Source organism: Marmota marmota, unplaced genomic scaffold, assembly GCF_001458135.2.
Source record: "Marmota marmota marmota unplaced genomic scaffold, marMar, whole genome shotgun sequence".
NCBI classification, from domain to species: Eukaryota; Metazoa; Chordata; class Mammalia; order Rodentia; family Sciuridae; genus Marmota; species Marmota marmota.
In genome coordinates this window covers 3,464,911-3,488,529 of record NW_026000241.1, presented here as the reverse complement: position 1 = coordinate 3,488,529, position 23,619 = coordinate 3,464,911, and the positions used below count along the sequence as shown (strand labels likewise).

The 23,619-nt window shown below is 41.0% G+C and overlaps 3 protein-coding genes across 8 annotated transcripts in view; 2 read left to right on the top strand and 1 right to left on the bottom strand.

Moving 5' to 3' along the window:
- The window catches only part of LOC107145002 (adhesion G protein-coupled receptor E2-like), a 452,375-nt gene that overhangs the window by 228,635 nt on the left and 200,121 nt on the right, over positions 1–23,619 (top strand). The gene's annotated exons all lie outside the window — the stretch shown is intronic.
- Positions 3,160–4,128, bottom strand: LOC107144991 (olfactory receptor 7A17-like). The gene has a single exon (XM_015488846.1). The coding sequence runs from the start codon at positions 4,126–4,128 to the stop codon at positions 3,160–3,162; it is 969 nt and encodes a 322-aa protein (XP_015344332.1).
- LOC107144990 (olfactory receptor 19-like) lies at positions 22,334–23,290 on the top strand. Its single transcript, XM_015488845.1, has one exon. The coding sequence runs from the start codon at positions 22,334–22,336 to the stop codon at positions 23,288–23,290; it is 957 nt and encodes a 318-aa protein (XP_015344331.1).

Here is a 23,619-nt window from a genome sequence, read left to right as displayed (position 1 = left end):
TCATTTTCTCCGTGTTGCTGTTACCATCAAGGATGAGTGTCACTGAGTCTGGATTCTTTTTCTATTTCAAAGTCTCTTCTTAATTCATTTATACTTTTCCAATTAAGGCTCTACATTCAACAACCCCTGTCTGAATTTATACTCCGTTCAACTAAAATTCACCCAGCTTTTCAGTCCATAACTTTATGAACATTTAATAGTACAAGAAAGACCCCAAAGAAAGTCCGGAGGAAGGAGTTGCTTTAAATTTTGTATAAGCAGAAGTAGTCAAGGAGTGGATGGAGGAGGCCAGGCTCTGTGGCCCTCAGGGTCATTCACATTTCTCACATGGCTATTGAAATGGCCCTTCACTGAGAAACTTCCTGAGGAGTGTCCCCAGAGCAACTTTCACACCCATGACCCTCAGACTGTAGATGAAGGGACTTGGTATGGGGGGAACCACGGTGCACAACACAGAGGCCTTCAGTCTTGGCATGGAGGAGAGAGTGGCTGCAGAACCGAGGTAGACTTCAAGGCTACTGCTACAGTTTGAGCCTATGGGTCCCCCAAGGCCTCAGTGTGAAAGGTGAGTCTCACAGATTGGTGCTGCTAGGCGGTGGAAAAACTGTAAGATGTGGGTCCAAGTGTTCAGTCCCAGGTAATTAGGGATGTGCCTTGAAAGGGAGCAGGGGACCCCTGTTGCTTCTTTTTCTGTTTAAACTCCTGCCCACAAGGTGAGCCATTTTGCTCTTCCAAATGCTCCCAGCCCTTAATGATGTGACCTTTGTCACAGGTGCAAAACCATGGGGCCAACCTATCAGGGACAGCAACCTCTAAAACTATGAGCCCAAATACACCCTTATCTTTATAAGTGAATTTCCTCAGGCATTTGGTTAATGGAAAGTGAACTCATTCTGCCAGTGCCAAAGCACAAGGAGACCACCAAGAGGTGAGACCCACAAGGGAAAAGGCTTTGGTCTCTCCCCTGGAAGATGAGATTCTCAGGGTGGAGGTGAAAATCTCAAATAAGAGAAGAGAGTCTCAGTAAGAGGCAAAACAGATCGTGTGACTAAAACTAAGCACATTGATGTTACTGGTGAGGTTGTCTGAACAGGGAAGCTCAAGACTGTGGGATTTCCAAAGTTGTTGGAAGTTAGAATGTGTTCACTGATGTAAAAGCTGTATTTCTAGGTCATATTTCCATCTGCACTGCCATCTCTCTTAACCTGTCGACAGAAGATGGGGCAATAACAATGGAAGGCTGGATCTCAGCGCTCCTTACTGTCCCAGATCTGTTGATTCCTTTAGCTAACTTTTTGCATTGACCTGGAAAAAAAGCTTCTCGAGGTCTGCTGCACACCTCCATGGTCCCAGCCCATCTAGAATGACGCAGAGACATTCACACTATGGGCTGGATGGCAGCCTCTTTGGTTTGATTGTTTTCATTAGCAGAATGTTCATAAGGGTCCCTGGAAGCGCAGGAGAGCTAGAGACAGCATGCAACCATACGGGGGAGGAAAAAGAAGTCATGATCCCAAGGGGAAAAGAAAAAGGTGGACATTCAGACTCCTTGCAGTCAGCTATATTAGATAACTACTACTTCTTTCTTGTATAACCTTTGAACATCTCAAGATTAGTTGTCGATTAACATTCAGCAGTGGGAAAGGATGCAGAGATCCATGGGCCCTCCACTCAGTCTCCACAATGGTAACGTTGAGATCAACCATGGATAGCACCTCAGCCAGGATGTTAACACTGACAATGAGGAAATCAAATCAGCTGCCCAACGGGATACCTGTGTGCCTGTGTTTCTCCTGACTCGCTTCACAGTAGCTAAGGCCTGGAATCAGCCTAAGTGCCTATCACCTCCCCGAAAAAGAAAACGGGGAGGTACTATTTGGCCACAAAAACAGTGAAATCTTGCTGGGTGTGGTAGGGCATGCCTCTAATCCCAGCAGCTCAGGCGCTGAGGCAGGAGGATCGTGAGTTCAAAGCCAGCCTCAGCAACTTAGCAAGGCTCTAAGCCACTCTATGAGACCCTGTCTTTAAATAAAATTTTAAAAAAGGGCTGGGGGTTCTGGCTCCATGGTTAAATGCCCCTGAGTTCAGTCCCTGATACCAAAAAAAAGTTGAAAATGAAATCCTTTCATTTTTAGCAATGTGCATGGAACAGTGAGCAGGTGAAATAAGCCTTACAGAGAAAGACACGTGCTGCATGTTCCCCAGGATAGGCTGAAGTCCAAAATAAACAGTCTACTTGAAACTAGAATGGCTACTGCTGAAAGTTTGGAAGGGAGTGGGCAGAGGGCGGGTAACAGAGGCTGTATGCAAATAATGACACTGTGTGCATACGCAGTAACATGGACACCCAAAACTGCTAGTCAGACACAAAAAGATCAAATCATTCCATCAACTCAGGGATACTGCATTCCCTTCTACAGCCACATCCACCTCCCTCCCTCCCTGGTGCCTGACCCCCAGGACCTCACATCCATTCACATTTCTATCTCACTGTCCTGGAGAAATGCTGTCTAGAATATGAAATTACCTACTGAGAAAATGCTGGATCCAGTGCCCTGGGGTCTGATTTCCCTGACTGCAGCAGGCACTGTGGACACCGATCTGAGCAGAGGCAGGTCCTGATCACGAGCACGCAGCCATGGCCAGCTAGGAACAGGCTGGGTGTGAAGCCACGTTGACAGGACGAGTGTGGAGGGAGCCACACAGGAAGGAGACACACAGAGATGAGAAAGTGTCACCACACTTTATTCCACTGTACATTACACACATAGCCTTGGTTGTCAAATTGGGATTTTTCCCTTAGGAGTAAAACGTATGTTCATATTTAGTCCAATATTAGTAAAATCATTTGGTATAATTTATGTCACTTGAAATGAAATTATTCTTAAAAATATTTCCTCTGGGCTAAATAAGAATTTCTAAGTATTTCTGATACAAAGATGGAAATTATTTTGGGAAAGTTAGAAAGCAGCCCAACGGAGAGGAGAGGACTGGGTGTCAGAGAGTGGAGAGTACAATAAAGGGACATATGGAATGGAATTGCATGCAGAAGTTGAAATCAGGAAACGGAAACTTCAGGGATAAAATAGAATGACCAAGTTCTGCTTCTACCTTCTGGTAAGACCTCAGTTTCTGGCTCTGAGGCTCTGAGCCCTGAAATCACGGGCACTTCTTCAGTCTCAGCACAACTGATGCTTTCACAGTTTCTCTCTCACAGAGTCTTCTCAGAGCACTCTTGATATCCTTGTTCCTCAGACTGTAGATGAAGGGGTTCAGCATGGGGGTGACCACGCTGTACATCACCGAGGCAGTTGCAGTGGAGTGTGAGTTTTGGGTCACAGCAGAACTGAGGTACACACCCAGGCTTGTACAATAAAATAAGGAGACCACGGAGAGGTGAGATGCACAGGTGGAGAAGGCTTTGTACTTGCCCTGAGCTGAAGAGATTGCATGGATGGAGGAGACTATCTTGCAGTAAGAGTAAAGGATGCCAGCGAGGGGGCCACCAGCCAGCAAGACAGCAGCAAAATATATCACCACCTCATTGAGAAAGGTGTCAGAGCAGGCAAGATGGACCAGGTGATTAAGTTCACAGAAAAAGTGGGAGATTTCCAAATCTGTGCAGAAGGACAGTCTCAACATCATTAAACCTTGTAACAAGGAATGAAGAGCACTCATGATCCAAGACACCAGAATCAGCAATCCACATCGCCGGGAGTTCATGATGACCATGTAGTGCAGGGGGTAGCAGATGGCCACATACCGGTCATAGGCCATCACAGTCAGAAGATAGATGTCCAGTCCTGCAAAGAGTATGGAAAATTGCATCTGGGTGATGCAACCTGTGTAGGTAATGGACTTGCTCTGTGTCTGGATGTTCACTAGCATCTTTGGGACAGTGTTGGAGGTGAAGCAGATGTCCACAAAGGACAGGTTGGAGAGGAAGAAGTACATGGGTGTGTGCAGGTGGGAGTCTGAGATGGTGGCCAGGATGATGAGCAGGTTCCCCAGCACAGTGACCAGGTACATGGACAGGAAAAGGCCAAAGATGAGGGGCTGCAGTTCTGGGTCCTCTGAAAATCCCAGAAGAAGAAATTCTGTAATTTGTGTGTCATTTTCTGGACCCATTTAGTTGATGGAACTAAAAAAAAGATGAGAAAAGGAACATGATATGATTATGCACTAGTACCCTGACATACATGCTATCATTTATGTTCTACAATCAACATGCAAATTTCTGTGTTTCATGTATGAATCTGCTCCCCTCCGGGGATCCCCTTGCCACTATGATTGAGAATTCCTATATCACTTTTAGCTTTTCCCCAAGAGTTTATTCAAAATTTTGAATTTTTTCATGTATTGGAGGAATACAATTTAATTTTGATCATATTCTAGGAACTTTCTAGGTGATGAAAGAGCACAGCCAATAAATAAATAATTTTTTTAGAAAACTCAAGTGTTCCTAAGTCTGATGAGGGAGAAATAGCACAAGCCAATATATGAAGGAAGAGAACTAATCATGTGGCATGCAAGAGGAAGGGAAAATAAATGCAGCTGTGAGGGAGAAAGCAGAGATGGAGTGCTTGGGTGCTCAGGCAAGACAAGCAGATAGGTGACACTTGCAAAGAGATCCCCAGGAAGAGGGGGAAGGATCCACAGAATATCTGTATAAGTGTGCACAAATGCAAAGGCCCCGTGGAGGGTCAGACAGAGTCAACAGGGAGCCCATGTGACAAGCAGGATGAGCAAGAGAGAGGGACCCGAGCAGGTTTCAGAAGAACAGAGTGGCCTCAGTGCTGCTCAAGACACAGGGAGACTGTCCAGACATTGTTGTGTTCACAATTTAAGTTGTCTGCCAAGGCACTTTGTGGGTGGGAAGGCACCCTGTTTTTGATCTGGCCTCTGCACTTTGAGTTATCTCTTAGAATGTATTGAGTCCAGGTCCCCTTTCTGTTAATCCCCCTCTAACCCCTAAAGACACACACACACACACACACACACACACACAGACCACTTAAAGGTAAGCCATATGCTGGGTCTCCTAGGGCCGTGTTAATGCCATTCTCACCTCCAGCCACTCTGTAAGAAAGGAAAGGGCACCAGGAAAGCTGTCAATGCCAAATGATCTTTCTTCAAATAGATGCACTAGTGATAGCCAGAAATTCCAGTTTATGAATATTTCATACACATGAAAACTTGGAGTTTCCTTTCAGTGTGGCCATTTTGATCCCCTGGGCATAAAGTGGTACAAAACACCAGGTGGAGAGTGGCTCAGCGATAGAGCACTTGCCTGGTGTGCAGGAGTCCCTTGGCTCAATCTCCAGGGCTGCAAAGGAAAAAAAGAAAGGAGAGAAAGAGAAAGGAAGGAATATAAAAACCTGCTTAATAAACTGAGACGTGAAGTGGCTCTGAGCAGGAAGAAGGCTCGTAACCTCTGTGGTCCCCCAGAGGTGATGGGGAGAAAACGACTCCCCAATTCTGTCATTTCAAGTCCTGACTGCTTTCTTGAGGACTACAAATAAATAAAATTTAAAAAGCAAAAGATCAACAAGAGTCTCAAAAGGCAAGTGTTATCACATATTTTTGGCACCATGACACCTGTATAATAAGCAGATATACAAAAACCAAGGGCAAAGGGAAGAAAAAAAATAATAAAAAATATATAAAGGACAAGAAAATTTGCACAAATTGATATGAAGCATTCCTGTGCCATTTGATATTGATTTGACTGACTGGAGTTTTGTTTCATTTCATTGTTTACTGACACAGGAATAGTACATAATTAATGTATAGAATATGGAATTTCAATACCTATATACTGTATAATGAACAAATCAGGATATCCATGTCCATAATTAACTCAAGTATTTTATAATTTTATTATGCTAAGATTACTGAAAACCCTCCCTTATAGGTTCTTGGAATTACTCAGAGTCACGCTGCTGTGGATAGAATACCAACATTATTTACTCCACTTATCTACCTGTAACTTTGTATCCATTAGTCAACTTTGCCTCCTTCTTGTTCCCCTTTGTACCACCCCAATTCTGGAAATTTTTCTTCTTCTCTCCACTCTGGGGGATCAATAGTTTAAGATTCCACAGTGAAAACCAACTGGCATTTGTCACTGTGGGGAAAAAGCTAGACCCAGAAAGGAACTATGGAGTTGGGTTTTATGTGCACAGTGGCAGACAAGACAGGCCCCTTTCTTGATTTCTTGTGTGGTATATTTTCCGTTTTATTCACAGCCTCTCAGTTTTGAACTCTTAAGACAAAACCAATGAGCACAACTCAGTCTTGTTGTGGTCTTCATCCAACAAAGAGCTGTTAAGAGTATATGTTATAAAATCTTCCACACGTGAAAATTCTATCTTTTACATTGAATAACACCCTGGCTAAAGCTTATCCCTGAGAGCATTACATCATGCACACATTTATTCCATCACATTGTCCAGGATTGAGGATCAATACCCACAGGAATAGACTGCATCAGATTTGTTTGCGTATCTGTGTTCATAGCAGTATGTGAATAGGCGTTCATGGTATAGAATAAAATTACAGAAAAGCAGAAGTTGTGGAGTAAACAAAAGACAGCAGGGGGCAGAGCAAGGTTAAACTGAGTGACTGAAAAACAACTGTATTTAAAAATTGAACAGAGCCTCAAACATTCAGTGAATGAAGATAATAATACCAATAATTTCATTATTAAATTTGCAAAGACTTAGTTGTAAAAGAACATAATGAGGAATGTTCCTCAGGTGCTAAGTTAGTAGATTTGTTGAATGAACAGGGAATTCTGCCTCACTCTTTAGGTGGAATAAAAGACAGTCATATTTCTGTTTTTTTTAGAAATCCTCGTATAGATAAATAATGACATAATTGGCTCTCTACCTGGAAGAAATGAAAGTGATCCCCTAGCTCACATATCTTACTAAAAATTAAGAGGAATTAAAGACCTCAATATGAAAGTTAGCAATATGTTTGAGAAGAACATCCAGAAAGTGTCATATAGTGTGGTGCCTGCCTGTAATCCCAGCTCTGAGTGAGACTGGATTGGCTCTCAGGTGACCTTAGGGACACGTTCTCGTCTTCCAGCTTCTCTGATGCTTTCTGCAGCACCTTCTGGACTCTCAGACTCACCTGGGTGAGTTCCAAATGGAAGGTCTCCTCATGGAACCAAATTCCTCCCTGGCTGTTTGATGAGAGAGACAGAAGCTGTTTCAAGACAAGACGTCAGGGAGGGGTCAAGCAGGAGGTGAGAGGATCAAGAATTCAAAGCCAGCCTCAGCAAAAGTGAGGCACTAAGCAACTCAATGAGACCCAGACTCTGAGTAAAATACAAAATAGCAAATAGGGCTGGAAATGTGGCTCAGTGGTCAGGTGCCCCTCAGTTCAATCTCTGATACCAAAAAAAAAGTGTCATAAAAGTTCATAGATAGATAAAATTACCTTAAATAAGGCAAGAAACTCAGAAGTAATAAGATAGATTGTTCACTAAATAAAAAGTAAAACTTTTTATGGCCAGATGCACCCCTCCAAAACTCAAAGGAGAAACATCAAGTTAGAAAAATCCATTGAAATACTGATAACTGTAGAAAATGGACATTTGATAACAATAAGCTCATCAAAATTCTGCTCCATTTCTGAAGTAAAAAGTGCTGCCCTTCATTCTGTGTCCCTCCTCAGCAATGCATCTTATTGTTTTCCACCTAATTGTTTGCAAAGGTCCTGGGACATGTGCTGCACTTACACTGAAACCACTCTGAGCCTCCATGCCCTCTTCTGATGGGGCTGCCTTTGCCCTCACCCCATGGTCATCAAGGACCTGCCTGGCATTGCTGAACTCTCTGTTCACTCCTCTTTTTAGCACAATAAATAAACACATCAATGAATTAATCAAATAATTCAGCAAACAATCTCAGCAACCTCTCAGCTCTGGGCAAGAGCATTTGCCCAGATTGGCTCTCAGGCAACCTTAGGTACATGTTCTTGGTTTCCAGACTCTCTGATGCCTTCCTGCAGCACCTGCTGGGCTCTCGGACTCACCTGGGTGGGTTCTGGATGGATGGTCTCCTGATGGATCCTGATTCCTCTCTGGATGTTTGATGAGAGAGACAGAGGCTGTTTCAAGACAAGACATCTGGAAGGAGTCAATCAGCAGTCCCCTGCCAGATACAGGACTCCAGAGAAAGCAACCACATCTCCTCCATTCCAAGGCTGCACAGGCTGGGGAATGAGGGCAGGGGAGATACTTAAAAGCTCAGGGTGTCTGCTCATTAGGCACATTTCCAACCCCAAACACATCATTTCCCTGTAGGATGTTGTTCTGCACCAAAAGCAATTTTTCTTACAAATTCTGTCTTCCCAATATATACAGGGTACATATCAGGGGAATAGTCTTTATTTCTCTTTCTCATGAAATCTCCTGCCTTCCAGAGATCTAGGCTCCTAACACCTTATCCACGACCAAACCTAAAGTTTTCTCTGAAGTCTAAAGGGACAAGCCTGCCCTGTCTCATGGGTCCCTGAAGCCTGACTTCTTTTTGTGACACAGCCCCTGATATCTCTAGAAAATTTAATATTTCTGTCTTCAACAAGGGGGTGAACTGAGATCCCTTGATAAAAAGCCAAGACAACTAGAATAGTTGGCATCATGAAACTCTAAAACAATTGAAATTGTCATGTTTATAACCTGAGTTAAGAGCTGTCACGTAACCATGTATTCATAGGACACTTGATAATTCAAAAACACATACTTAGATCTTTTTATGCACACTGCCTTGTGATTTACAACTTATAAGAATTATCCTTTTATCAATTTTTAAATAAAAGTTCATTCCTGAAATGAACATTACTCTCCTTTGTTCCTATATGAATACGCAACCAGGGTAACAAGAACAGAAAGTTATACTCCCTGTATGTAAGATATGTCAAAGTACATTCTATTGTCATATGTAATTTAAAAGAACAAATAAAAAATAAAAAAGTAGTATTAGAAATTTAACAGAGGTGCCAGCAACACACCTGTAATCCCAGAGACTAGCCAGGCTGAGGAAGGAGAACTGTAAATTCAAGGGCAACCTGAAGAACTTACTGATGCTCTCAGCAACTTAGACTCTGTCTCAAAATTTAAAAATAAAATGGAATGGGATTTAGCTCATGAAGGGTGCTCCTGTATTCAATCCCCAGTACCAATAGAAAAATTTAAAAATTAATTATTTAAATGAATAAAATTTTTTAAAAAAAGAATATAGGGATTGTTTTAAGTGTATAGATTACTTTTACATTTTAATAATATCAATTATTCCAATCTACAAATACAAAGTCTCTTTACATTCATCTGCAAATTCTTTAATTTCCTTTACCAATCTTCAGTAATTTTCACTGCATAGTTAATTTAGTTAATTTATAAGTATTTCATTTACTTGGTTTTTGTTGCAATATAAATGGGATTGTTTTGTTTGTTTCTTTTTTTTAGCTAGTTGTATAGAAATGCCACTATTTTTTGTATATTGATTTTGTATTCTGTGGCTTTGCAGAATTTATTATTTCTAACAGTTTAAGACATCTTTAGGGTTTTCTATGTATGTGATCATATTGTCTGCAAAATAGTAATATATTTAAATTTTCTTTCCAAAAGTTCATTCTTTGTGATCTGTTCTCATGCCACATTCATACCTGAGGGGCTTTGAATGGTTAGGTGATCTGCCCAACTGGGCCCATAGAGAATTAGGAGCTCAACAAGTGAATTTTAGAGGAGACAGAAATATTCAGTTCACTAACAGAATGGAAAGGCCACAAGGACAAGGACCAGGTGCCTGGAACATAATAGATGATCAATAAATATTTGGGCTCCACACACAGAAAATGAGAAATATTTAAGGAGATGTGATACTAATCATCCTGGTTTATCATTGTACATGATATACACATCTTGTATTATCACAGTACCTATAAATGTGTATAAAATAAGTCAACTAAATATAATCTTCAAAACATGTTATATGCAAAAGGGAATTTGATTTCTCCTTTTCCACTTTGGATTCCCTTGTTATTTCTCTGGTCTGCCTGCTTTTGCTCTGACTTCCAGTATTATGGTGAATAGGAATCAGTGGGCCCTTTTTCTTAATCCAGATGTTAGAGGAAAAGTTTCCATCCTTTCCCCATTAAGTATGGTGTTACCTGTAGGTTTTTCATTGTAGTCTTTATTGTTGAGAAATGTTCCTTCTTTACCTAATTTGTTGCATTTTATTGTAAAAGGGGTGTTGAGTTTTATGCTATTTCTGAATCTATCAAGCTGATCTAACAGTTTTTGCCCTTCCTTCTGTTGGCAGGAGATTCTACATTTATTGATTTGATATGTTGAACCATCCTTGCCTTCCTGTGATACATTTCCCTGGAACATACTGTATAATCTTTTTGATGTACTTGTGGGTTTGGTTTGCTGGCATTTTTATTGAGGACTTTTGCATTTATCTTCATCATGGATATCACCCTATAGTTTTCTGGGTCCTTTTATGATTTTGATATGGGATAATGTTGAGCTTATAGACTGGGGTTGGGTCTTTTATTTTTGGAAAGGTTTAAGAAGACTTGCTACTAGCTCTTCAAATGTTTGGGAGAATTCAGAAGTGACACCTGAATCTTCTCAGAGGGGAACTGTCTTAGTACTGACTCATTCTCCTCACTCCTTATCAGGCCATTCAGATTTTCTTCTATTTCAGATTTTCTATTTCTTCCTGTTTCAATCTTGCTGACATCTGTTTCACCTCCATCATGGTCCCAATGATGCTGGTGAACATCCAGGTGCAAAGAAGGGTCATTACCTAAGTGTTCCATATCACTGGAGTATTTTTTTTCAGTTTTGGAACACCTGGACAATTTAGGTATTACTGTCATAGCCTATGAGCACGTGGTAGCACCTGCCACTTCCTGTACCACCCTGTCCTCATGAACCCCAGGCTCTGTGCCTAACCTGCTCCTCAGTGTGCTGGGAGCCCTTCCTGAGAGTCTGACTGTGAGACAGATTTTCTACTGAACAGAGTTGGACATCCTGCACTATTTCTCTGAACTGCTCAGGTGCTCATCTTTCCTGTTATGTGTCTTTCAACAGTAATATTGTGACATGTGTCAAGGGCTTTTATCTTCTTGCTGGGATCCTTTCCTCTAATGCACAAATTTTGGCTTCTGTCCTGCAGATCTCAACAGCAGGATGGGAGTATAAACCATTTTCCACCTGTGGTTCTCATCTCTCAGTGGACTCCCAGTTCTATGGAACCTGCCTGGGGTTCTACCTCAGCTCCACATGGACACACGCCTCCTGGGCAGGGGTGTTGGCCTCCACCCTGTACACCCTGGTCACCCCCATGGTGAACCCCTTCATTTACAGCCTGAAGCAAGGGACATGAAGAGGGCCCTGGGAACACCCCTGTGCAGCCTTCTGACCTTATGGTGACAGTGATACTGATGCTGTGCCTGGACAAGTGCAATCAAAGGTGATAGAATGTGGTGCTTCATGGTGTGGACTCTGCCTTTCCTGGCTGGGCTCCAGTGCAGACACTTTGCTTACGGTGCTTATTGGCCTTTTCCAAATATTTTTTGAAGATGGTCTTCAATTCTTTTGCCCATTTTGCATTTTTTTCCTCTTCAATTTGTAGGAGGATGCAAATTGTTTACCAGATACGTGTGCAGGTTTATATCTTTTTCTTTAGTCAATGGCTTCCTTTTCCACCCTACTCATTGAGTCATTTGAGGAGCAAACTTATGCAATTTTGATAAAGTCCAATTTTTGTCATTTAAAAATATGTTTTCTGTCTTTATTGGTGCATTATAGTTATGCATAATATTGGTGTTCACTTGGACACAATCACATAAGCATAGAATATAATTTGCTCCACTTCAGTCACCAGTACTCCATCAAGCCCTCCTCCCTCTCCTGTTCCACTTCTTTGCTCTATTGGTCTTAATTCCATTTATTTATGTTATTTTAATTAGTGTTTTTTATAGATATAGAGAAATTTAAATTCACTGTGGTATATTCATGTATGTACCTAGCATAGTTTGTTTAATTTTATTCCACCATTCCACCCTCTTCTCTCCCCCTCCAACCTGTTTCTCTCCTTCACTGATCTCCCTCCCATTTTCAGGGAATCCCCTCCCTCCTTTTTTCCTTATTTTGCTCCAGTTTTTGCAAATGAGAGGGAAAAAAAATCCACTCTTGACATCTGGGTCTTGCTTTTTTCACTTAGCCTAATGTTCTCTAGGTCATTCATTTGAGTAAAACTCCACTGTGTGTAAATACCACATTTTCTTTAACCATTCATCTGTTTACAGGCATCTAGCCTGGTTCTATAGCTTGGCTAATGTCAATTATCCTGCTATAAACATTGATGTGGCCCTGTCATTGTAGAATACTTTGTAAAGAAATCAAAAGGAAACAGAAGGCGTTGCAGAGGCAGAATGGCCTCTTGTCCAAGTTGACAGCTTTATTTATACCAATAGGTTTCATTAGGTCACTGGCATCAGTAGTAAATTATTGTTCATTGTGTCCTTATGCAGGTTACAGAGCTAGCAACATTATGCAGCTTATTCCTCAGTTACATACCACAGTTGCAATGTGCAATATTAGGAGCTCTGTGTAGCTCTCAAGAAAGTCCATTGTTTAAAATTACTGTTATATGGACAGGTTCTGGTGCAGCGGAGCTTGGTGAAACATCATGGTTGTGTAACAAGAGAGTTTCTTTACTCCCAGGAGCTGTGTGCCTGAGATCAAGGTTGAGACTGATAAGACTCTAGCACAGAGCCTCCTTATGGAGGGCATTGCTACAGCAGTTAGGCATCCTGTGTCTGCAGAGAAATGTTCCCAGCAGCTAGGCATCCTGTATTTTTGTACAGAAACTTTCCCAGCCACCAAGCTTGCCACAGCCATGAAGTCATCAGAGACCACAATCCCAAACACACAACTCTTACAATACTGATTTTAGATCTTTTAGATATATACTAAGGAGTAGGACAGCTGGATGGTGTGATGGTTACATTCTTAGTTTTCTCAAGAATCTCCATATTCTTTCCAAAGTGGTTGTGCTTACTTTCACTCCCTCCAACAACATGTAAGTGTATCTTTTCCCCACATCTTTGCCAGCATTTATTGTTTTTTATATTCTTGATACTTATCATTCTGATTGGAGTGAGATGAAATCTCAATATAATTTAAATTTGCATTTCCCTGGTTGGTGGAGATGTTGAGACTTTTTTCTTATATTTCTTGTCCATTTCTATTTCTTCTTTTGAGAAACATCTGTTTAGTTCTTTTGCCCATTTCTTAATTTATTTTTTTGGTGTTAAGTTTTTTGAGCTCTTTATATGTTGTGGATATTAATCCCCAGTCTGAGCTGCAAGTGGCCAAGAATTTCTCCCATTCTGTAGATTCTCTCGACAAACTCTTTGTTTCCTTTGCTGTGCAAATGATTTTTAATTTGATTAAAATTCAATCCCACTTATTGATTCTTGGGAGGGGGAGGAGGGAAGGGAAAAGGGAAATACAGGGGAGTGAAATGGGACAAATGCTATTGTTAAATTATGTGCATGTCTGAATATGTAACAACAAATCCCACCTATGTACAGCTATAATGCACCAACATAAAATGTGGGAGAGATGTATTCTCTGCAATACTTTGTCAAGGATCAGATGACTCCATCTATGGGTTTGTCTCTGTGTCTTCTCTTCACTGCCACTGGTCTTCATGAATGTTTTGGTGCCACTACAATGCTCTTTTTATAATAACTATAAGAATTGTCAATGGTCAGGCAATCAGGGTAATGGGCCTCAATGAAGGTCTTTTTGAGTGTGAAGACCACTCCAGGAAACTAATCTTTAGAAACACTAATGGGCCCCCTGAGGCCTTTTACAAGTGTAAAGACCATGAGACTTACCCTTGGGAACTTTCCAACTCCTTTGCCCCAGACTGGGGGAAAATGGAAGGTAAAGATGACCCTGATGGGAATTACTGTAAGGGTTAAAACTCAAAGGCTAAAGGACACAGACAATAGTTTTGGCATTTTTTCAATGCCTGTTTAACATAGATTTTGGTCAATGCTCAGACCAAAAACCATACTATCCCCTAGTCTAGCACACCAAAACCATTTTCCTGCTCTCAGGTCCCCTCCTGCATGGCAGGAGTTCTCTTCTGCTCTCACTCAAATAATTCCTACTCGGTTTGTTCTTGCCTTCCATTTATTCTTTAAATTTGTGAGACAAGAACCCAAAAGGAAATTGGAAAAGCCTGCAGTCTGCCCAAACCCCTCTATCAAGAGAAGTGGGGAATCCAGTTTCATCTTGATAGGAAACAGACAGATGCACAAGGTTAAGGGAATAATTCTATAAAATGGGCCCACTCTGCTGATCCCCACCTGCTTTCTTTTCCAAGGAGCAATTTATCCTGCCTGGGCTAAGTGGACAGAATATGTCACATTCCTCAGCAAACTATGTGTTATATGAAGGAGAAATACAGGCCCCAAATAATGTCAATAAGAGAAACTTAAGTTACTCTTAAGGGGGACATTTTGTAAGCCTTTTCACAAACCAGATCTTGAAACTCAGGGAGGTACAGGTAATGCCTTCTAACCATGAATCTATAAGAATTTGTGGCTAAGTATCCAATTAGAACCTGTCAGCATGGGCCAAGGTAACCTAGAGTTGTCATGACAATAGGGACGTGTAATTCTGATGTCTTCCTGCTGTCAATCAAATGCAAGAAGTGGACATGAGCAGGAATCTCCAGAAAGCTCTCTGGGATCCCCAATAAAACTGGAATGCAGGAGAGGCACTCTCTTCCTCTCCTCTATGAGGGGACCCACTCTTCTCCTTTGAGAATTTATTGAAGGACAGGAAAAGGGAAAGGGGACACTCTCATATAGGTTACCATTTTACTTGTAAAAATTCATAGGTCATAGTGTGTATCCATATGTATACAGCTTGCAATTATCTAATCAGGCTGGTTACCATTTCCATCTTCCATTTTTTTGATAATACATTAAATTTGTGCATATTTACAGGGTATAGTTTGGTTTCTCAGTATATAACATGTACTGGTAAAATCAGTGAGATTTCCATGCCCTTATCATTACTTTGTGTCTGGAACCTTCAAGCTCAGCTCTTCTAGCTATTTATAAATTATATAATAGATTCTTAAAAATCACAGGAGTCCCATGGTACTATAGGAAACTAGCACATATTCTGTTTAACTGTGTTTGGGTGCCCATTTTCCCCTACCACCACTTCTAGCCTGGTTTTAATGCCCATGTACAAGCCACAAACAAACATGTACACTGTGTGTCCACCTGACCTGTTTATTAAATAATTTAAGCATCATAAAGGGGTGAGTGGCTCAACTTTGCCTTGATAACAAACAACACCTCAGATCCCAACACTTCCATATAAAGAGAGAGGAGTCCCTACCATGTTGCATGTAGACTGAAGGCTGTGTGGCTCTGCCACAGCCATGCTCTGCTCCATGTGCATCATCATTTGGGGATCACAGCTGAGGAACCATTCTAAGCAAGAGGTGCTCATCATCCTAATAGAGAGAAAGACAGGGGAAGTGAAGACTCTCATGACTCCTCAGCAAGGTGTGTCTCCCCACATTCTGTAAATTAATGTATGTCACATGTATCAGTCAGGGTTCTCCAGAGATACCGAACCAGCAGACTGACAGAGGGTAGATGGATGGACAGATGACCGACAGATAGAGATATGGCTATAGACACAATTACAGAGGATGAGTATTTCTATAATGACATCTGCAAGCTGGAGACGAGAGAAGAAAATCAGATTACTTAGTCCAAAAAGCTGGAACTCTCAGAACCAGATAGAACAATATTTCAGGCCCCAGCCCTAAGGCTCAAAGCCCAAGAGCTTCAGAAGATTCTGGTGTGAGTCCCACCTACCAAATACTGAAGAAATGAAAGTCTGATGTTTGACAGAAGCAGCAGGAGAGAACCAGCCCTGTTCCCAGAGGAAGAACAGAGAGAGTCGCCCCCTTCTGCCACTTTCCTGTCCCATCCTGGCCTCAGACATTTACATAGTGTGGCTCACATTCAGGGAAGATCTTTCCCACTCAGTTTGCAGACGCCACAACACTCCGTTCTGGAAAGAGCCTTCCAGACACAATTGGAAGGGATTTACCAACCCTCAACATCCCTCAAACCAGTCAAGGTGGCACCCAAATTTAATCATCCACTCATCAGAGTCTAGAGGCCCTCTGAGGACATTCAGTTGGATTAGATGAGACTCTGTCCAGGCCCAAAGCAGTTAGGTGGAGTGATACACTATTCCTAGAGAAACCAGGAGCAATAAGCAATTGTGAGGCATAAAACAAATGTTCTCAGGGCAAAAAGAGAAAAGATAAGACATTTCTGATGACATCAAAATTTGTGAGTCATATGGTCTGGATTTGCAAGAAGGAGGAGGAGGAGGCGAGAAATCATTTGACACAACTAGAGACATCGGCTTTGCTGATCTTCCCAAGAGTGAAACACAGTGAAGCAGCTTAGAAGAGATTGAAAACCCTTACTGGGCCTATTTGGTGCCATTATGAGTGGGTCAGAGACAGTTCCCATGAGTCCAACACAGCACAGGGTGGTGGACTCAGGCTCTGAGCTGCCTGCCTGGGTCCCCTCCACCACCCTCCCTGTCTCCTAGGAGTAGCTCAATGCTAGACTCATTTCCTGTGCCAGGAAACCCTTGTGATGTCACAGTCACCTGAGCCAATGAAGAGCAAGGTCACAATGGCAGCTATCTGTGGAGCATCTGCTCTGGGAAGGTCATTTCCTGTGAGCTCCAACCTATGGCTTAGTTCACATAGAAACTCTATGAAGAAGGGGTAATCTACCCAGTTTGTATATAAGGAGCCAAGGTCTGTACATTTGATTCCTGTTATGGAGGACATATAGAAGAGGCCAGTGTCAACTTGTCTAGGCAGAAGCTGAGCTGAATCCACATCTGACCACCTAAGATCAGAACAGAGCTGACGGAGGCCTTCATGGTGGAGAAGGCCTTGAAATGCCTGTGCTTAACTCTGATGCTGGACAACAGCCTCAGTGGTCAATAATGGAACCACCATGTGATCTGGCAATCCCACCACTGGGTAGTCATCCAAAGCAAATGAAATTAGTATTTCAAAGAGATATTTGTACTTCCATATTCTTTGAAGCAATATTTTAAAAAGCAAAATCTGGATTCTACCTGTGTCCATCAACAGATGAATGAATAAAGGAAATTTGGCACACATAAACAATGAAATATGATCCAGGCATAAAAATGGATAAAATCCTGTCACATTCAACAATACATATGGAACTTTTTTATTACATGAAATTAGGCAGATACAGTAAAACAACTGCCATATGACCTCACTATGCAGAATCTAATTTTTTTTGTTTTTTTTGGCAGGGGAGGTACTAGATTGAACACAGAGGTGTTTTACAACTGACCCACATCCCCAGCCTTTTTTGTATTTTCTTTTTAGACATGATTTCACTACGTTGCTTAGGGCCTCACTAAATTGCTGAGGCTGCAGTCAAATTTATAATCCTCCTTCTCAACCACTTGAGTCACTAAGATTACAGGTGTGTGCCATTGGATCTGTCAGAATCTAAAATATTTGAATCTATAGAACTGAAGGTTAGAATAGTAGTGAGGAGGGTTGGGTGGATTTGGGAAGGGAAGTTTGTGAAGATGTTGGTTGAAGGATACAGTATTTAGTTAGGAGGGATAAGTGAGGAGAGATCTACTACTGCACACCATGGTAAGCACAGGTAACAATATGTTGAATCTTGAAAAGTACCAAGAGTGAATATTGAGTGTTCTTACCACAAAAATAAAAACTATGTGAAGTAATGTGTATGTTAATGAGCTATATTTATTCATTCCAATATACATAACCACATCAAAACATTATCATTTATGTCATAATGAATGCAATTTTATCTATTTTAAAAAAGGTGATCAATATTAACAGGGCATTGGTTACAAAATGTTCAATTTCTGACACCCTGACCACACAAACCATAATCTACATTCAAACCAGATCCCTGAGTGATATTGGAAAAGTTCTGGTCTGGAAAAGTATTTTTCAAATGACCCACTGTTGACCTTGGAGCTAGATACTACTATGTTTTACTACTTTGCAGGATGCTGAGTGCCATCCCTGACTTCAGCCTACCAAGTGCAACTCCAACTCCCCAGTTTAACAACCCAAAATTTCTCCAGACATCACCAATGTCTCCTGGATACACGATCACCCCTGGTGGAGAGCCACTGCCCTGGAACAGGAGAACTGGAAACACCTTGGGTAATATTCATCCTTACTCAGGTCACAACATTTGGGAAGATCACTTAATTCATCTCTGTCCTATTTGTGCAAATGTAATATAGGTCCCTAATACTATAGACCCAATATAATGGACAGATATAAAAATGAAATTGCAAGGATTTATTTGCAAGGATTGCAAGATTCTAACTTTAGCATAAAATACACAAAAATAACAAGTTTATCTCTTACAATCTCTAAATGTTTCACAAATGAGTTAATGACAATTCTTAATTTGTGTTCCAAACATGAATATCATAACTGCTTTGCCAAAAGCATGATGAAGTCAAGAGTTGTAGCCATTTCTCATGGTTTTATACCAAATGAACATGGTTCTCTCCCTTGAAGAGGGGATGGAAAATTTCTGAAGTTACCAGGAGCTGTAATTACCCCTCTACAAGGCAGAGCTTTGGAGTTCCAATGAATGGGGAACCTCAGACTGTGGAGGATTTTGTAACTAGGAAATGGCAGAGATGCTAAGGAGGTTAGACTTCCAGAGGGCAGGAGGCTTCCCAGAGAAAGAGTTAAGAAGACAAAATTCACCATAATTTCTAACCTTGTCTCTTGGGAATATGGAATGAGCAGGAAAATTTTCCTTTCTGTGCAGACAAAAGTCCCCAGGGAAATGAGGTGCTCAGGGAATGGAGTAACAAGAAGAAATGTACCTGATGAGCAGGACAGGGAGCTATAAATAGATGCTCTGATGATATCCCACAGAGAGTAAACCAGTGCTTTACTCCTTCCTCCTGTCTTGTCTGGGGACAGAGCTTTGTTTTTCATCACTAGCCATCCAGACCAGAATTCAGACTTCCACATGGAGACTTTCTTCCCAGAGGCCCCATCCAGGTAAGTCTAAGACCCCAGCAGGTTCTGTAGGCAAGACTCACTGAGAATGGAAGCCAACAAATTTATGGGAGGTCACTGGAGAACCAACCCAGCCCAGCCCACAGCACAGAGTTACTGTGTTTGTTTCCCTACCTAATTGGTAATTTTTAGACTCTGCAATGCATGCATAGATCATTGTTGAAAATTCTATGATGGAAGGCTAATTGCATGAGACTGAATGAAGAAGTGGTATAAAAAATCTCACATAAAACTGAAACATATCCAAAGAGTTTTACAATTAGAAAATTGAGTATTAGGTATGGAGGGACATGCAGGGAAGTCTTTTTATTGTGAAGTGTATTTGATCCTGTTTCTTCATTCATTACAGGATCTGGCTAATGGGTTGCTTAACAATATTAACCTTGCAACAACATCTTGTGAGATAGGCATCTCACAGTCTTTTCTCTTGGGCTGGGTATACACATAACCAAAATGAATTTTATTTGATAGGTGAAAGGGAAAACTAAACTACATTTTGCTGCAATGCTTTCATTATTGCTGAGGCTGAATAAAATTTATTTTCTTACTCTTTGCAATTTCAAATTACTTATTCAAGTTTATTGTTTTTATCAGATCTTAGTGTTTTATTTTGTGATTTCATTTTTTTCCAAAATAAAATGAGTTGGAGGTTTCTTTTTCCTCCTAAGTTTGTGCTTACCATTTAGTGTTTCTATAAATTCATGGATGTATTTGATGGAGAGTATAAGTCAAAGTTGAAATTTTGTGGACAAATCTGTTTTAATCATATTGCAGATCCAAATGTCCAATTGCTTTTTAAATTTTATTAAAAAATTTTAATTTTTGAATTTAATTTAATTTTTTAATTTCTTCTGCTTGGTTAGTAGAGTCAATTGCCTTTTATAACTTTTTCTTTGGCAGGTTCTTTAATTTATTCTTTTCAGTTATATACAACACCAAGATACACCTTGACAATATCACAAAGCCTAGAACACCACCACCCCAATTCAGTTCCCAGTGCTGTCCCCACCCTGCCCCCACTCCACTGATCCCTCTTGGATCCATTTACAGTTTCCTTTTCCTTTTTATTTTTTTTTTAAATTTGTGTCCTGAGGATACCTTTTTCCATCCTATGGCGATCTGTTTTCTCTTATTAGAACTTTTTGATTTGGGGATCGGTTCTATTTTTACAAGTAGCCATCATCTTCTAAAACATATTCTTTTGCATTCATCCTAAGATTGCCTTTGTTTTACTCAGAAATATGTTTTTTACCTAGAAACTTCATTATATTTAAGGACATCCCCTTTTTGTACAAGGGAATTCTATATAAATAATAAGCATCATGGGATTCCTGTCAGAAATCAGTGAGTCAATGCGCGTGGTGCATCTAGTTCATGTGCACTGTAAGAACTCATAAGGGGAGCTTTGAGAATATTTAATCATGATTCATCATCAGAGTCATGATAGCAAAATTATGGCAAAACTAAAACATATGTGTTTATTTTTAGCAAGGGTTTGAGGAAAGGGGAAACTTAGTGTAGATCTGTCAACTTCACACATCACCAACTTTCTGAATAGCCACCTTGAAATATGCATTGAAAACCAGCAGATTCAGCTGGCAATGTGGCTCAGTGAGAAGGGACTTGGCTACTGTGCATGAGTCCCAGGGTTAGACCCCAGCACCTCCAAATAAATAAATCAATAAAATTAAAAACTAGCAGACTCACATATCCCTTTACCCAGAAACTCTATGAATTTACCTAAAATAATAAAGTTGGTGGTAAATAAATTTAAATTATACTCTGTCGTTGTATGTAATTTTTCTTATAGTATCCTCATCTAGTCAAATTGTGCCCAAAAGCTAACCAACAATGAGAAATCCACCTGGATCCCTGGGATGACTCTGAAATCAAAATTCTGCTTCCTTGCATGTACCTGAGATATCTAATAATGTCAAACTCAGATGCTTAGAGCAGAATGGTAGTGTCCAGGCAGGAAAGAAGAGGAAAGCATGGGCAGGGGATTACCAGATGTCAAGTGACAGTTATGTAAGATGTCTAATGTCCAGACCTCTGCTATGCAACTTAGTGCCTAGGACAGAAAAACAAAGGCATGCTCTAGGAGGAGATGGATGTGTCTCTGACTTTCCTTGTGGTGATGGGACCACCTGGATTTACATATGTCTGCACTCATCAGATTGCATATGTCCGCACTCATCAGATTGCATATGTTATATGTGTATATAATGTAACTACACTGCAATAAATCAGGTTAAAACAAAAGTACTAGGGACAATATGTAGCAAGTGACCCTCTGCATTTTGACAATCCTCAAATTTCAACCATCTTAGGGAGTCCACCTTCCTCACCATCCTTAGACATAACCTCTCCTCCATCTCCCTCTTGCTTGTTCTGGCTGCCAGTGGCTCCCTTGTGAACAGTGACATGTGCAGCTAGCACCAGCCTCAGGATCTTTGTGCTGCTCACCTCTTCTGCCAGACACCTGCTTCTGAAGTTAACCTTGTGGCTTCCCTGCTGTTGTTTGAGGTCTATGTTCAAATACCATCTTGTCTTGCCAGGACCCTTTTAAAAACAGCACTTCATCTACTCTCCCTTTTAACTGCCCATGTTTTCTTCATTGCAATTATAACCATATGATATGTTATAGGGTCATTTATTTTCCATTTTTAAATAATATATGAAAATTGTGCACATTTGTGGTGTGCTGTGTGAGCTCTTAATATATGTAGGTGTTTTATAATGTTCAAATAATTCTCTAAAACATGTAGCATTACTTTATGGTGAAACATTTAAAATAATCTAGCTACAATGTCAAAAATAATGTATCCACTTCTTTTGGCATTACTGAATCATAGGTATATTCATATTTCAGCAACCATCCACGTTGGCTAGACAGTGCCAGGAATATGGGAGAATGCTGTGTGCATTCCTGCAGGGCTTGAAAAATGCTTATTAAAAGTATTGTATATGTAGTATTCATAAGTCCTTCAAGAGAGAATCTTGAATTCTGAGTCAGAGATGGCACATAGAATGTCCTGTGTAGGACCAGTACAAAAATTAGTCATGATATTTTTCTCTTTTTTAGTGGTTATGTACAATACATGGAATCAAAAAATGACACAAAAATTTCAGAATTTCTTCTCCAGGGAATTTCAGAGGACCCAGAACTTCAGCCCCTCATATTTGGGCTGTTTCTCTCCATGTACCTGATCACTCTGCTGGGGAACCTGCTCATCATCCTGGCCACCATCTCAGACTCCCACCTGCACACACCCATGTACTTCTTCCTCTCCTACCTGTCCTTTGTGGACATCTGCTTCACCTCCACCATCATCCCTAAGATGCTGCTGAACATCCAGACACAGAGCAAGGCCATAAGATATGAAGGCTGCATCATACAGATTTATTTTTTTACATTATTTATAGTGTTGGACAACTTCCTCCTGGCCGTGATGGCCTATGACCGGTATGTGGCCATCTGTCACCCCCTGCACTACATGGTTATCATGAACCCATATCTCTGTGGCTTGCTGGCACTGGCATCCTGGACCACGAGTGCCCTGAATTCCTTATTACAAAGCTTGATGGTGTTGCGGTTGTCCTTTTGTTCAAACTTGGAAATTCCACACTTTTTCTGTGAACTAAATCAGGTGGTCCACCATGCCTGTTCAGACACCTTTCTTAATGACCTGGTGGCATGTCTTGCAACTGTGATATTGGCTGGTAGCCCCCTCACTGGCATCCTTTACTCTTACTCCAGGATAGTGTCCTCCATCCATGCAATCTCATCAGCTCTGGGCAAGTACAAAGCCTTCTCCAACTGTGCATCCCACCTCTCCGTGGTCTCCTTGTTTTATGGAACAAGCCTCGGTGTGTACCTCAGTTCTGCTGTGACCCAAAACTCACGCTCAGTTGCAACAGCCTCAGTGGTGTACACTGTGGTCACCCCCATGCTGAACCCCTTCATCTACAGTCTGAGGAACAAGGACATCAAGAACGCTCTGAGAAAACTCCTTTGGAGGACACCTGGAAAGGGACCAGTTGGTCCACCCCAGTAGAATCACCTGTGAGTTCAAGGCTCCACGTTTTGGAAGTGAAAACCATTATTCTTTAACCAGACTGTATAATAAAACGTTGATCCTTTTAGTGTAATCTCCATTGCTTTGGAATCAATTTCCCAAAACAATTAAAGTAACTGTTATACTAGACTTTTTGTACTTTGTGGTCTCTCAAATTATTGGTTTTCCTTGGTCACTTCCTACTTTCCCAAACCTCTTCCCACCCTTCAGTTGAAGGCATTTGGAAATTCCCACTCATATCATATCTTGGGACAACATGACCTTGAGGAATAATTTTCTCTCTCTCTCTCTCTCTCTCTCTCTCTCGT

Bases quoted from the DNA above. Each gene is read 5' to 3' on its own strand.
- LOC107144991 (XM_015488846.1), bottom strand. From the start codon at position 4,128: ATGGGTCCAGAAAATGACACACAAATTACAGAATTTCTTCTTCTGGGA.
- LOC107144990 (XM_015488845.1), top strand. From the start codon at position 22,334: ATGGAATCAAAAAATGACACAAAAATTTCAGAATTTCTTCTCCAGGGA.